General features: G+C 14.7%; 3 protein-coding genes across 3 annotated transcripts, besides 30 other annotated features; 1 reads left to right on the top strand and 2 right to left on the bottom strand. All coding sequences in view use genetic code 6, as the record gives it.

Annotated features, from left to right (window-relative positions):
- Positions 1-114: 114 nt before the first annotated feature.
- Positions 115-172: a microsatellite.
- A 1,112-nt stretch (positions 173-1,284) lies between these two features.
- Positions 1,285-1,320: a microsatellite.
- An 855-nt stretch (positions 1,321-2,175) lies between these two features.
- Positions 2,176-2,245: a microsatellite.
- Positions 2,246-3,962: 1,717 nt separating this feature from the next.
- Positions 3,963-4,007: a microsatellite.
- Positions 3,965-4,025: a microsatellite.
- Positions 3,988-4,025: a microsatellite.
- A 524-nt stretch (positions 4,026-4,549) lies between these two features.
- Positions 4,550-4,603: a microsatellite.
- A 583-nt stretch (positions 4,604-5,186) lies between these two features.
- Positions 5,187-5,305: a microsatellite.
- Positions 5,202-5,287: a microsatellite.
- Positions 5,306-5,342: 37 nt separating the features above from the next.
- Positions 5,343-5,398: a microsatellite.
- A 217-nt stretch (positions 5,399-5,615) lies between these two features.
- Positions 5,616-5,679: a microsatellite.
- Positions 5,663-5,716: a microsatellite.
- Positions 5,700-5,749: a microsatellite.
- Positions 5,745-5,794: a microsatellite.
- A 918-nt stretch (positions 5,795-6,712) lies between these two features.
- Positions 6,713-6,786: a microsatellite.
- A 1,062-nt stretch (positions 6,787-7,848) lies between these two features.
- On the bottom strand, positions 7,849-10,127 carry IMG5_035780 (protein kinase domain protein; the record flags this gene model as incomplete). Its single annotated transcript, XM_004039004.1, has 8 exons — positions 7,849-7,911; positions 8,027-8,361; positions 8,538-8,646; positions 8,697-8,895; positions 9,061-9,539; positions 9,622-9,758; positions 9,891-9,992; positions 10,118-10,127. The coding sequence occupies 8 exons, from the start codon at positions 10,125-10,127 to the stop codon at positions 7,849-7,851; spliced, it is 1,434 nt and encodes a 477-aa protein (XP_004039052.1).
- Positions 8,414-8,480: a microsatellite.
- Positions 8,428-8,488: a microsatellite.
- Positions 8,913-8,986: a microsatellite.
- Positions 8,918-9,011: a microsatellite.
- Positions 8,918-9,012: a microsatellite.
- Positions 9,783-9,824: a microsatellite.
- Positions 9,847-9,889: a microsatellite.
- A 900-nt stretch (positions 10,128-11,027) lies between the features above and the next one.
- Positions 11,028-11,060: a microsatellite.
- Positions 11,033-11,070: a microsatellite.
- Positions 11,071-11,529: 459 nt separating this feature from the next.
- Positions 11,530-11,605: a microsatellite.
- A 32-nt stretch (positions 11,606-11,637) lies between these two features.
- Positions 11,638-12,897, top strand: IMG5_035770 (UPF0526 protein, putative; the record flags this gene model as incomplete). The annotated part of the gene is made up of 1 exon (XM_004039003.1): positions 11,638-12,897. The coding sequence occupies one exon, from the start codon at positions 11,638-11,640 to the stop codon at positions 12,895-12,897; it is 1,260 nt and encodes a 419-aa protein (XP_004039051.1).
- Positions 12,898-12,990: 93 nt separating this feature from the next.
- Positions 12,991-13,061: a microsatellite.
- A 1,413-nt stretch (positions 13,062-14,474) lies between these two features.
- Positions 14,475-14,536: a microsatellite.
- Positions 14,537-14,605: 69 nt separating this feature from the next.
- On the bottom strand, positions 14,606-15,772 carry IMG5_035760 (protein tyrosine phosphatase domain protein 1 protein; the record flags this gene model as incomplete). Its single annotated transcript, XM_004039002.1, has 5 exons — positions 14,606-14,625; positions 14,913-15,084; positions 15,134-15,243; positions 15,302-15,371; positions 15,443-15,772. Coding segments are annotated over 5 exons (702 nt in total), but the record flags the coding sequence as incomplete, so codon positions are not given.
- Positions 15,739-15,773: a microsatellite.
- Positions 15,774-15,859: 86 nt separating this feature from the next.
- Positions 15,860-15,906: a microsatellite.
- Positions 15,907-16,379: 473 nt separating this feature from the next.
- Positions 16,380-16,406: a microsatellite.
- Between the last annotated feature and the right edge of the window lie 46 nt (positions 16,407-16,452).

Below are 16,452 nucleotides of genomic sequence, written 5' to 3'. Positions count from 1 at the left end.
TTATAATTATTTAATATTATAAATATCATTTAAATATTATTTTTTTTAATTATTTTTTTATATTAAATAATAATAATATATATATATATATATATTATTTTTTATATTTTTATATTAATTTATTATAAATATATAATATATTAATTAAAAATTAAATTTAATTATATTAAAATGATAAATTTTATAATTTTTATTCTAAATTATTTACAATCTTATACGAAATCGTTTAGCATACAAATATTAAAGATATAAAAATAATTTTTGTCTTTATATATTTAAAAACAATATTAAAAAACGATTATTATAATATTTAAAAAAATAAGCTAAGTCAATTAAATATTAATTAAAAATTATTTATATATATTTTTTATATTAATTTTTTGTTGAAAATACTATAAAAAATGCCTTATTTTATAATAATTATATATCTAATATTTTATTTTATTTTTAAAAAAATATAAATAAATATAATTATTATATAATAATTAAAGTAATAACTAAAAATATTATGACTATAAAAATAAATATTTAATAATAATAGATAATTAAAACTAATGTTTTTAAAAATATGATTATTAATAATATAATACACATATAAAAAAAATGCTGAATATTATTTACTAAATAATATCAAAAAATTAATATTATACTGAAATATCTTATATAAATTTTATATATAAATTAAATATTTTAATTATAAAAAGCTTTTTCTATATAAAATAAAAAGGAGAAAATTATAAAAAATATTGACAAAAGTAGTAAGTATTATTGAATAACAGAAAAAATACTTTTTTTTGATAAAAAATAAATGTTTAATTAATTAAAATGCAGATTTAAAGGACTAAAATATTTCAAGAAAAAATACTATTCCAAAGTTTTTATAATAAAAATAACAAAACCTGATTTTCATTTAAAAAATATATCAAAAAATAAAAAATTATATAATTTAATAATAAATCTTTCGTTTTTATATAATAATTATTAAAGCAGCATTTACAAATATAAAAAATTAAATAATTATAATAAATATATAAATAGAGTATATAATTTTTTTATATACTTAAATAAAATAAATATGTTTTATAAAATTAGTAATCAAATTAGTTTTATATAAATTTTCTGTTACAATTTGATATTTTTTTTCTTAATAAAAATAATTAATTGAATTGCATTTGAATTAAAATATCAATAAAAATTATTGAAAATACACAAATATATTTAAAAAAAATATAAATACTAGCAATCATTAGATTTATTTTTATACATTAATCATACATATTTAAATAATTTATAAATACATTAATTTATAAAATTCATTAAAGAAATTTATTTAATATATTATAAAATATAATATATTAATTTTAATATATTTATTTACAAATACATATATATATACATATTTTTTTTTTCAATTAAATATAAATATTAATATAAAAAAGAGAAAAAAAATTATAGTTATTTTAAGACATTATAAAATGAAAAATATAAATTAAATTCAAAGGTTTCATTAAAATTTATTTAATAAATAAGTTTTAAAAAATAATTAAACTTACTAAAACTAATGTAAAATAAAAAAAATTATAAAAAATAAATTTAAAATATAAACTAGAAAATAAAAGTTTACGAAATGAATAATAAAATTAAACTCTACCATAATAATTTTTTAAAATTAAAAATAATCTAAAGAAGACGAAAATTAATAAAAAGCACGTTCTTTGAGCAAAAATAATACAAAATTAAATAATATAGATACATTAAACTAATATAAAAAACCATAATATAGATAACTAAACTAAACTAAATAATAAATAAAAACAGAGGAAAGTTAGATTTTAAATGATAAAAGTTAGTTTAATATATCAAAATTAGGTTTAATTACTGATAGAACACAATCAATATTTAATAAAAATTAAAAAAAATTGAAACTTAAATAATATTTCAATTAGAAATAAAAGCAGATTTTTTAAAATTCGAATTCTTAATTTTTTATTTAAAGCAAGTTTTAATAAAAAAGAAGATTGAATTAAGAAGAAGAATCTTAATTTTCTGATAAAATTAAATAAAAATTAAGTTAAGAAAGTGATTAATAATTTTAATAAATAAAATAAAAATATGAGAACTCAGTTTTTTTAATAAACCAATATGATGAAAAATTATTAAATTTATGAAATTAAGATAATAATGATAATAATAATAATAATAATAATAATAATAATAATAATAATAATAATAATAATAATATAATTTTTTAAGATAAACATAATAATTAATAAATAATTATATATAAGCCAAATATTAGTATGACTATTTTTTATTTTATTTTATTTTTAAAAAAAAGTTATTTATATAAATAAAAAAATAAGGTGCACTAAATTAAAAATTAGAAGAAAAAATAATTAATTAAATATAAACAATTTAAAGTTAATTTACCTATTTTTGTATTAATGTAAAGGATTAAATATCACCTCTTAAAGTTCATATTTTTTGTTCTGAAGATAATTATTATAAATAGAAATAAAAAATCTAGAATTTAGAATTTATGTCAGTAAAAAATCTGATACTCCAAGCCAATTAAATCATGATTTTAAAATTTAAGTAAATTATTTTTGTTTGTAAAGTAATAATAATGATAAAAAATTTTTGGATTAAGAATTTTTCTTTTTTTCTTTATATTGTAATTATGAATGTATTTTTTAATTAAGATTTAGTTTTGGAGGGGGAGAAAACAATTAATTAAAAACAAATAATACGAATATATCTTTGAAAAATAATAGGAGTAATTTAGTTAAATAACTTAATGATTAAATACTTAATTAAGAAGTTTAAATGATTTTAAATAAAAGGAAATAAAATTTAATTTTTAGAAATAATAATATTCGCTAAAATATAATAAATGTAAAATAGATTAATTAGTATACAATAAATTAATAAAAAAGTTCTTAAAGTTAATCGAAAAAATAGAAAATAATATAATGCTAAAAAATAAAGATTGATAATATTTTTAAGGAAATAGCACAAAAATAAGATAAAATATATATTAAGGTAATTATTTTACTATATAAAAATATAATATGTATATTAAAATAGGAATTAAAGAAAAAAATTAATAGAGTTTAAAAAATAAAACAAATTAAGAAATTTTATAAATAAGTAGTTTTTTTCTTATGGTTAACAGTAATAAAACTATCGATTGTAATTCATAAAATAAAATAAAAATATGATAAATTTAAACATAGATATATAGTAATGAGAAATATGGCATTTATGATGCTTCGTCCATTTATAAAACATAAAAATAAAATGAAATAAGTAAATAAATATATATTCTAATTTTTATATATAAATAAAAAGATAAAAATTGAATAAAGAATAATTATTAATTGTTATAATGTTTTGAAAACATATACTTTACTAATGAAAAAAAATCAAAAAAATCAAAGCTCTTAAATATTAACTGAAATTTTATATTTAAATGTAGAAAGACAAAATATTTTAAATAAATTAAATTTATATTATTATAAAGCCTAGAAAATTTGTTAAGTCTTAAAAGGATTTTTTAAGAAAATGTAGTTTTATAAAAAATATTTGCTTTAGTTATGGGAAAAATATTATTTAGATATAATTACTAATATTATTGAAATTAAAATAAATAAAGATATGAAAGAAGAGTAATTAATTAGAAGATTATAAAATAATATTTATTAATCATATAATCATATTGATTATAAAAGATAAGTAATTGAAAGTTTTATGAAAGAATAACTAATAAAAAATTTTTTAGAAAATAAAACTAAAAGAATTTTTAAAAATCCTAATAGAGATGATTTTGTATATATGATTAAAAATTTGGTTTCAAATGTTAATAAAATTAACCATGAATAAAGTAAAAAAGTTATATTGAAAAAGTGAATTTTGTTTGTTTATTTTTTAATTATAAAAATTATTATCTCTATTTTTTTTTTTTAAAAAAAAAAAAAAAAAAAACTTAAAAAAAACAATAAAAAAAAAAATAATAAAAAAAAAAACTTTTTATTTTAATTATTATTTTTATATATATAAATTAAAGTATTTTTGATTTCGTTAATCTTATAATTTATTAGATTAGCTTTTTTGTTTTTTCATAATTATTATATAATAGATTTTTTTTTATCATATTTACCACAAACTTTTACTATTAATTCTTCTTTTTCTTTTTCTTATATATTAAGAAAGCTAAATACAATATTAATATAATTTTCCATCTCAATAATTTTATTATTTTTTCTATTTAAATTAAAAAAAATAATAAAATAAAGGTTTATATAAAAAAATAAAATATTATCAATATTATTTTTTAAAAAAATTACTTAGCCTAAATAAATCCGACAAAAACATTTTTTAGATGAGCTTTTTCTGATAAATATTTACTAATATTATCATTTAGTAAATGAATTTATTCTTAAAATTTTTAATTAATATCTTAATTTTCTTTTATATGTATATTTTTTAATCAATTATTTCATCATTTAAATATTTAATTTATTTTTATAAATCATAAATCTAATTTTTAATTCTTAAATTTATTTTTATTATTGTTAAATTTCTTTTTAATATTCTTAAATTTTTTAATTTAAATTATTTTTTCGTTATTTTAAAAAAACTTCCATCTTCATCATCTTCGAATTCTTCTTCATTTATTTATTCGCATTATTTAAAAAAGTTCTATTTTTATACTTTACATAGTTATTAAAATTATATATTTTTATCACTTAGTTCTTCTAGTTCATTATTTAATTATTAAAACTTCTATTTTTTTTCGTTTAAAAGTAATTAATACATTGTAACCTTTTCTTATTCTTCCTTTGATAAAATTGTAGGATCATATTTATTTTGATTTTCATTATTTACTTCCTCTATAAAATCTAATGTAATAAATTTTTGGCCTTTTTATTTATTGTTTTAAGGCTCGGGGCTGTTTTCTAAAATATCATCGAGTAATTATTCGAGTTTTAAAATATAGTTTTTTGTTTTTTTATAATTTCTTCTGTTATATTTTCTTGATTATCTGTTATTTCTTGATTTTATTATTCTTAAATTTTAGTAGTTTAGTTTTATCTATTTGTTTTATCATCAAATAGTTCTTCTTTTTGTTATTAGCTTTAATTATCAGTTAAGTTTTAGATTTATTATTAATAATTTTATTGTATTTATTTATTTTATAATTATATTTCTTATTTGTATTTTTTTGTTTCTTCTTATTATTTTTATATTTCTTCTTGGTTTTTTTTAATTTCTTCTTATTTATTTTGAATAATTTTATCTTATTCTATATATTATGTTTCGTGTTTTTTTATTTCTTATTTTAATTATAAATTTTCTTTTATATATATTTAATTTTCTTCTATATAATTTTAAATTTCAAGTAATTATTTTTATAATTCTATCTCTTATTTTTAATTTTCTTGTTTATATTTTTAATTTTCTTCTTATAGTAATATTATTTTTTCAATCTATTGTTATATTTCAAATTATATTTATTTTATAGTTTCTTATTGTTATTTTATTTATTATAATTAATTAAAATTTTCTTCTTCATATTTTTGATTATTAACCTAATATTTTTAATTTTCATTTTATTTTTCTTTTTAAGATTTTTAATTTTCTTCTTTTTATTTTTCTTTTTTCTTTTATAATTTTTCTAATAATCTTTATATTTGTTCTTAATATTTTTATATTTCTAATTAAAATTATTATACTTCTTTTTAATATTCTTCATTTTTTAATTTATGTTTTTTATTTTTTTCTTTATATTTTTAGGCATCTTAAATATATTATTGATTAACTTATTAAATAATCTAAATTTATTATTAAAATTATATGTTTTGTTATTAATTTTATTTATTTATCTATTGTATTTCATTATACTAATCTTATAGTTTATATAATTCTTGATACAATTTTTAATTTTCTTATTATTATTTTGTATTTTCATTTTCAAGGTTTTATATTATATTTTATTAATTTTCCTAAACCTTCTTTTATTAAAAACTTTAAATATTTTCATTATTTTTTAAAATCTAAAAATTTTATTCTAAATTTTCTTTAATGTTAAGAATCAAATTTTCATTTGTATCTTTAAAGTTTTTATCAATTTAATTTAAAATAAAATCAAATTATTAGTTTATTTTTATTTAATTTTCAGATGCCAATTATTAATTTATTTTTAGAATTTCATTTTATAATTTATTTATTTATTCGTTAAAATTTTCTTTATTTTAAAAACTATCAAACAAAATTTCTGTTATATTATAAAAAAAATAAAAAAATAAAATTTTATGCATTTAATAATACTTTTATATTCCAAAAAAATATCTTTTTTTTATATAGAAAAAAAATTTATAGAATTTTGTATATCTTAAATTTTATGCATGTCATTTTCTTTTTCGAAATTTTAAGTAAGTTCATTCAATTTAATACTAATATCAATATATTTTTATATATTTTAAGTATAATCGATTTGTATGAAATTATCAAGAAATTAAACATACAAATCTAATGGATATTTCAATTTTAAATTAAAATTTTAAATAATAGTCTTTCTATTATTAGCTTTTAAATTTTATTTTTCTAAATTTTATTAAAGTTATAAAATTTCTTTCTTTTATTAATCAATAGTCATATTTAATTTTTTTAATTATTAGCATTCTTTTTAAAATCTCTAATACTATATTAAATATATATAATATAAATATATATATATAAATATATATATATATATATATATATATATTTATTATAATAATATATTATTTATTTTTATACTGTGTTTTGTCTATAAATTAATAATAAACTTTGTTCAAGTTATTTTTTATCGCTTTCATAAATTTTTATGTTAAATTAAGATTCGAAATTTAAACTATTTTTTATTTCTTGAATTAAACATTATTTCATTTAATTTGATGAATAAATTAATTTTTTTGTGAAGCTTAATAATTCATCTAACTAATTTTAGTTATTATCTTTAATTTATTTTTATGGCGAAAAAAAATTAACTGGCTATTCTTTTCCTTTTACTAAATGATTAAATTCATTTTCTTTATTTAAAATGCTCATTTAACTTAATTTCCTTTCTTGACTATTATAAACATTTTATTTTCTTAAGTTTGTAGAGTTTTCACTTAAATGAACATTTTTAAATCTTTTTTTTATTTATTATTTATATAGTTATTTTATGTTTTTAACAGGAATATATAAATCTTTTTTTTTTTTTTATAATTTATACAGAAAATTTAATGGTGTATAATTATAGTTTTTTTTTTGCTAATCAATTGACAAAAAATTTTAATTCATTTTTTATATTTTATAAAACTTAATTTATTTTTATTATAAATATAGTTAAATATAATTTTTGTATATAATAATTTTAAAATAACTAGAATTAAAAAAAAAATATAGAAAAAGGAAAAGGAAAAGAAATTTAATAATTGATTAATAAAAAAGAGCATAAAAAGTTAATTTTTTTTAATGCAATAAGAAATAATATAAGATTTTTTTAAATATATAATATATAAACGTTTATATGGAAAGTAAATATTAATAAAATATATTTTGTTTGGTTAAATAAATTAAATAATTAGATATTTAAAAATATAAAAATTTAAATTAAAAAAAATTCATTATTATTTAAATTTATATTTTTTTAAATAAAAAAAAGATTATTAAAGTTAATAAAAATTTTATTATTTAAAAAATAAATTAAATTGTATTATATTAAACTAAATATTTTATATATATATATATATATATATGTTTTGTTTTTAAATGATAAATATATTTATATAATAAATAAAATATTTTATATTTTTTCCATCATTTTTATGCATCTATATCTATTAATTTAAGCATCATTTCTTTAAATTCACTATACGAAATCTAAAAAAAATAAAAAAAAATATAATATTTATATATTATGAAATATATATATATATATATATATTAAGGTTTTTTTTTTAATATATATATATATATTATATTTTAATATAATAACCTATCCGTCTCCATTTCCATCTACTTCTTTTATAATATCTTTCCAAAAATTTTCATTAACCTTTCCCATTCCTCCAAAAACATCTTTAATTTCTTCAATACTAATAGTACCACTACCATCTTTATCAAACATTTTAAAAGCCATTTCTAATCTTTATTTAGATAATAAATTTTCTTTGCTAATAGTGGCAGCAACCCATTCAGAATAATCGATTTCTCCTGAATTATTTTTATCAACAGTTTATAAAATTCTCTCAACTTCCAAAGCGGCTTAAACAGGGCTTAAAATCTTCAAATAACCTTAAATTAATTCATCCTTTTATAATTTACCATCTCCTAAATATTTATATTTGATATTAATATATTTACATAAATAAAATAAAAAAAAATATAAATATTTAAATATATATATATTTATATTTATAAATATATTTTTATAAATTTTTATATTTATATTTTTATAAAAAATAATGTTTTTATTAATAAAGTTATTATATAAACAAATATTTCACCATTTGTATCTAATGATTAAAAAGCTTTTAAAAGTTCATTTTTATCTTCTTTAGAAGCTAAATAGTTTACTAAAAACATCCAAGTGGCTTCTTATAATTTTTTACCAGTCTTTAAAATAATTTTTATTAATAAAATATTTGTAATTTATATTTTTTTACTCTGAAATTTCTCATATTTGTAAGAGCTTTTTCAAATGATTATTTATCAACTTAACATTATGTTCTTTTCTAGAACCAAATATTTTTAAGTGCTTGTTCTGCTGATATTCTTTTTTTGGTATTTTTTTCTAACATTTACTTAATTAATTGTTTAGCTTCATTAGAAACGTAATTCCATTCATTTCCACTAAATGAAAAACTTTAAATTTATTATAAATTTAATATATATTATTAATTATATTATATAAAATATTATATTTATATTATTTAATATATATTTATATATATATATACTTTTTTTATATATATATATATAAAAAATTTTAAACAAAAAAATCAAACAATTTTTATTATACTTATATACATTCCAGTCTTAACTTTTTCCATTATAGCAACGTCATTGTTTGCATTAAAAGGAGGATATCCACATAGTATTATATATAGTATAACTCCACAACTCCAAATATCACATTTTTCATCATATTTTTTTTCCAAAACCTCAGGAGCTATATAATATGGGGTTCCAAGTTTTTGGCTCATTTTTACATTAGGATTATATGTAATAGATGTTCCGAAATCTACAATTTTCAATAAAGCATTTGGTTAATTAGATTCATACAAAACATTTTCTGGTTTTAAATCTCTGTGTACAATTTTATTTTTATGACAATAATTTACTGCACTAAGTATTTGATACGTCGTCTCTGCTGCCTTCTTTTCATTAAATTAATGTTCATCGATTATTTTGTCAAATAATTCACCTCCTGTACATAATTCGGTTACTATATAAAAATATCTAGTATCTTGATAGAACTCGTATACTTTTATAATATTAGGATGATCCTTTTTTTTTTTATAAAATAAATATTTTATTTAAATATTTTTTTTTTTATTTATTTATTTATATATATATAGTCTTTTTTACAAGAACTTTTAACATATCTACTTCCATTTTTAATCTTTCTTAATCACTTCTAGATGTGGATTATTTACTTATTATTTTTATTGCTCTTGCTATTTATGTTGTTTTATGTATTGCTTTTCTTACTTCACCATATGCTCCTTTATTTTTTGTTTATTTAAAAAATAAATAATTTTTTTTCTTTTATAATATAAGTTTTTATTCTTATATTTTTATATTATATTATAGTATATTAAATAAAATTATAATATTAAATAAAATTATTATATTACCTTTCCCTAATGGAGGATTTAAAATTGTATAATCATGGTGTATTTTCCCAAGTTTTTCTTTGACAAACCCTTCGTTAGATATATTAAGTGTATTATTATTATCTTTTATTTTTTTTTGTTATTAATATTATATATGATATATTTATTTAGATATTTTTATTAAATATAACTATATGTGTTAGTTATTTATTCAGGCTATATTATAGATTTTTTATCTTACGAATTACCACAACCCATTTTATATTTCTTATATTTACTTTTTTAAATGATCTTTTAATTAATTTTTTATTTAAGTAATATAATATAATAATTGAAATAAATAAGTTTTATAATAATTAATTATATTGTATTTATATTAATATATAATTGATAATATATAATAAAAAGTTTTATAAATACAAAAAATAAAATAAATTTTAAAAATACTTATATATAATCTTAAGTTATATTTTTACTATTAAGAAATTTTTTAAAAATAAAATATATTTGAATATTTTTTTTTTAAGTTTTAATATTTTAAATATTAGTATTAAGATTTAAATTTGAAAAAAAAAAAAAAATATAGAATACATTATTAAAATACATATCCAAATAATATATATATATTTAAACAATTATAAATTATTTTTTAATTTTTTTTTTTTAAATATAAAATTATTTATTTTTAAAATACAGATTAATATTAAAATATTAAATTTAAAAAAAAATCATGGATTTTAAATAGTTAGAAAATATAGTAAAACCCGAAGATTTAGCAAGAAGTTTAATAAGAGAATTTTTACTAAAATATGATTTTAAAGAAACATTAAATATGTTAGAATTAGAAGATAAAAGACCAAGAGTAAAAATGACAAAATTAGATTTAATAAGATTATTATCAATGGAAAGGTTAGTAAAGAATAATAAAATTAACCCAACACCATAAATATCATTAATTGAAATTTTATCAGAATATTTATTTTCTAAATTTAAATAGAGATCAAATAATATAATATAAAATAGTTAAAAAACTTAATTAGGTTTGATTACTGCCAAGATATCAGAAAATCAAAACTAAAATAAATAAGATAATTTTGTTAATATAAATATAGAAAATTAAAATAAAAACGTATATAAAAAAAAGTATATATATATGTTAATTGTTTAAAAAAAAATTAATTTAAAAAAAAAGTAATCTAAAGGTAATATAATAAATGATTATAAACATGAAATAAAAGAGCAAATATAAGAATAAGTAAAAGATAATGATGATTTTAATTTAACTTCGAGAAGGACAAACATGAAAAAATTTTCTAAATTGCAAGAAAATGTAAACAATTAATATAAAATAGAAAATACATTTACAGAACTTAAATATGACTATGAAATTCCAAAAAGTTATTAAATTTCAGAGGTGCAATAGAATAATTAAAATTCAGATTTTTTTGTAAAAATAAGAGAATAAGGATAATAATAATAAAAAATAAGTGGTTTTGTTAATGATTCTTTATTTAATAATAATAATAATGTAATTGAATCTCGAATAGTAAATAATTAAGAAGAAAAATTATTTTAGAAAGAAAATAATAATGGAGAAAGTATAAAAACATTTAATTTTTTTAACAAAAACAAATAAATGGAAGAATAAAAGAAATAGGAAAATAATAATAATAATAATAATAATAATAATAATAATAATAATAATAATAATAATAATTATAATAATGAATAATAATTGAATTTTAATGTAAAACCAACATTAATAAACATGGAATGCCCTAATTTTCTATAAGAAGAATAAGAAGAATTTCAAGAGAATAATTTGAATAAATATATAAAAATAAATTTATTTGAAAAAGGTAAAATAGGATAAAACTATAAATGTCCTCAATAACTAAACTTAAATAAAAATACTACTCTCCAAAATTTATCAAAAAGAATTACTACTCCAATATAAGGAAACGATATATAGGAAATCAAAAAGCTTCTCTTTAACTAGCAATAGAATAAGTTTTTACCTTATTCATGGTCTTAAGGTTTTATTTTAAACGATAATGAAAATACATTTTATGGTTTGGTTTAAAAAGAAGGAGGTCCTTGTGGAATTATAGCATGCGTTTAGGCTCTTTTTTTGAAATATTTAATGTTTGTTGCACCTCCTGTAAATAATTAAGTTAATAATATTGAATTTTATAAAAATAAATAATTAAGGGAGAATTGTTTAGTTGCTGCTTTAGCGGAAATTTTATTTAATTGTAAAGAAAGTGATAATAATATTAAGATTGCAGTCATTACATAGACTACATATTAAAATGCTGTTCCCGTTGAAAATTGTGGAATTTGCTAATTTAAAGCTAATACAATTGAGTAAGCTTATGAAGGACTGCATTAATTCAAAGAAGAGTTTATTGGATAGCATAATAGTGGGATTACGACTTTCCTTTATAGTGTTGTTTTGACAAAAGGAGTTTAGAATATAAAAGATGAAATGGATTCTTAAGAAAACGCTCTTATAGGACATCATGGGCATTGTTAATAGGAATAAGTGAATTTGTTTTTGACAGGAAAGGCCAGATCAAATTGCTTTGATGGTGAAAAAGTACTCGATGATGAACTTAGACTTAGGGGAATAGATTAAAAAAGTTAGTTTGGGTTTTTGACGATTTTCGAGCATCTGTAATATATAGAGGTAGGGGAATATCTTAAAAAACCAGTTTTTCCAATTTGGGTGATATGTAAAGAATATCATTATTCAGTGATATTTGCACTTGATTATAGGGTTTGTGAAATTAAAAATAATGGGAAGTTTGATATAATACTTTATGACGAGTTATATAATAAAGATGATAGAATTATTATGACAGTCAGCTTTAAGGAATAAACAGAAAATAATAAAAGATTGTTTGAAAAAAAAGATTAGGATGATAAATAAGATGAAGATCTAGTTCCTCTAATTGAACAGGTAATGAAAACTAAATGGGGCAAAAATATGGTTTTGGATTGGAATGATTCTATTCCAATTTTGTGATAAAATTTATATTATATATTATTTTTTTTTTTTTTACATATATTAATATATATGTATATATTAATTGAATAATAATAATAAGTATATGTATTAATATATAAAAATAATATATATAATTATTTATATATATATATATATATATATATATATATATATATATATATCATTTTTTTTTATAACCTTAATTATTTAATATATTAACAATTTTAAATTTTATATTATTAAAGCATTTTTTTTAAAAAAAAATTAAACATTGCTTTTAAAATATAAAAATATAAATACTTAATTTTTTATAAATTTATAAAAGGAGAAATTAATTTTTTTTCATAAAAAATAATATCTTCCCAAAAGTAATTTTAAATATAAAATTTAATGTTTTTAATTTATAGGTCTCTTTAAGTGTATGGTCTATAGTTCAATTTTTCTCGTATTAATGATTAATATATTTTTATACTATAAGCCCAAAAAATTAAAGATTTGTGATATTATTTCAAAAATAACTTGCTAATAAAATAAGTATTACTATTAAAAAAATATTAAAGATAAAGTAAGATATAATAATTTAAAATACATACTTTTAATATTTAATTAATTTTTTGTGAGATAAATATTTATTCAAAATAAAATAAAATATAAAAGATATTTAATATATCAAACAATAAAATAAATTATATATATATATATATAAAAAAAAATTATTTCTTTAAAAAACAAAATTTTGAAAATTTAATTAATATATAATTAATAAAAAAAAATTATTCATAATTTAATTTTATAAATATAAAAAAAATCAATTTTAAATTTCTAATATATCTTAATTATTATTATGTTCTTCTTCATGATCATATAAATTAGCATACTATTCATTGTTTTTTTTAATCTAAGATTAATTTAAGGATTTTTAATTTACTTCTTTATTTTATTAAATAATATTAGTTCCAATTAAAATATCAGAAATATTTTTTTTACTTAAACTTTCATTTTCTAGATTTTAAATAATTGGATGGACTTTTGTAGAACCATTATTTTTAGACTATAAATCATGTTTTTTTTCATATTAAATTTAATTACAAATAGTATAAAAAGCTTTTTAATAATTATAATTGATTTCTCCATTTTAAATGCACTAATTTAACCATTTACTCATAAAAGAATGGAGACTTTAAACAACTTAATCATCGTATTATTTACATAAAAAAGAACGCATAATGAATATATTTTCTAATTTTTATCTTTTAGAAACTAAAGAAATACAAATTCTTAATAAAAAGTTTTCTATAAGTTAAATTTTTACTTTATTAAGGAAAAAAAAGACATAAGAAAATTCTATTAAACGAAAAAGTATTGTAAATTCATATCTACCTAGTAACAAAACAATGTTTCTATTCAAAAAGACTTACTCGAAATCCTTTGTTTAAATTAATGTTTCATTTAATACTAATGCAGATTGATTTTTTATTGCTTAGAGTTATTATTAATCGAAAAAATCAAGTAATAATTAACTTATTATTCTACAATCTGGAAATTACGAAAATTTAAATTAAAACATATTTATTAAACTCTTTTTTTGTTTAAAAATATATATATTATATATATATATATATATATATATATATATATATATAATATATAATATATAGTTTTTACTTTTAACTCATTTATTTATTTTTCCTATTCAGTTCCCCATTACTATTATTTATGTTACATATCATAAAAACTTAAACAAGCCTATTTTATAAATATAATTATAATAAATTTGTTTTTTAATGTATACATCTTCTGCTGAAATATAATTATATTATATTAATTATTTTATTCTATCTAATGATTAATGGAATATTAAAGGTTAATATTTTGCTTGATTTTTTATATTTGTTAATAAAATTAACTCTTGTTTTTAAATAAAATGTTCAAAATCAATTAATTATTTAAGTCCAAAAGTAATTCTAGATTATGTTAAAACTATATATAAAGTAATTATATTATTTAAAATATAAATTTAATATATATTTTACATTCTTAAAATTCTTTTAAAAATATTTTCTATATATTTTTTCCTAAACCTCCTTTTCTTTTTTATTTAAAAAGGTTTCTTGCTTATTCATAACTCATCCCTTCATTAAATATTAACCAAGAAGCAATTACTAATCCAGTTCTTCCAGTACCAGCATGACAATGTACTGAAATCTTAATAAATATTTTTATTTTAATTAATTAATAAAATATTAATATTTACTTTATATCCTTAGGATATAATAAAATCTATAGAAGACATTATTTTCATCATATATGTTGGATTCGTAACAGTCATATCAGTCCATCCATAATTAAAGAAATATATATTATCTTTTTTTATTTTTTTGTTTTTTTAGAATTAACATTATATTTAATTTTTTTTTTTAACTATCAGTAAATTCTTCTATTGAATATGTAAATCCACTATTTATATTTAAATTATCACCACAATAAGGATGCTTTATTTTTTTAAAAATAAAAAAAAATTATAAACTACTTTTTATTTTTATAATAAATAATATAAATTTACCTCACCTGGTAACTAGAGATTAAAAACTGCTTTAATTTTATTATTTTTAAATTACTAAATTAAATTAAAGTCTTTTATTATCCTAGATGAAGGTCTTTACATTGCTAAAATGTCATTATTTATCCAATCTGAGTGTAATCCTTCAATTGCATTTATATTTGGATTTTTTAAATAATTTTCTTTTGGACAATTTTTTCCTCCGCAAAACATGCATAAAAATTTGCTTTTTTTTTCAAATTCTCCTTTAAAAAAATGCTACTTTTTTTTAATTTCATTTAATTTTGTTTGTGTTTTGGTTTATATATTTTTTATTTATTTATTTTTTAATTTACTTTTTAATAAACATTAATTAAAAATCAAAGTTATAGATAATAATTTCATAATAAAATTAATAATTCTAATTTGCTTTTGTTTTTTAATAAAAATAATTATTAAAATATAATAATAAATAAAATTAAATAATATGAATTTATATCTATATATATTAAATATTATTGCTTATGGGATTTGGTTACTAGTTAGATAGTTAGAGAAAGTCAATCGAAATAATTTTTAAATTCTTATATATATATATTTTTTTTCTAATTTATGTTCTAAATTAAATATGCATTTAAAAATATTAATAAAATATAAATCAAAATTTTAATAAATTTATAAGTTATCTTTCGAAAAAAGGGTTTAAAGGACAACAAGAAATAGTTTATAAAAAACATAAAAAGTCCTACATTTATCAAATAAAAAAAGAACAAAAAAAGTAGATATTAAATTTTAAAAAAATATAGCAAATATTAATAATTTAATATTTATATAATTTTTTTTGACATTTTATAAATATAATTTAAACTTATTTTAAAAATATATATATATTGAAATATAAATAGAGAAGAAAATTCTTTATTAAATAAATTAACAATACATAAATTTTAAAATTTTATTTAATATATATATATGAATATATATATATATATAAATAAAAAAAAAATTAATATAATTTAAAATAAATAAAAAAA

Source organism: Ichthyophthirius multifiliis (genome assembly GCF_000220395.1).
Source record: "Ichthyophthirius multifiliis unplaced genomic scaffold scaff_1120509249821, whole genome shotgun sequence".
Taxonomy (NCBI): Eukaryota; Ciliophora; class Oligohymenophorea; order Hymenostomatida; genus Ichthyophthirius; species Ichthyophthirius multifiliis.
The sequence above is the reverse complement of the archived record's forward strand: the minus strand, read 5'-3'. Positions and strand labels throughout refer to the sequence as shown.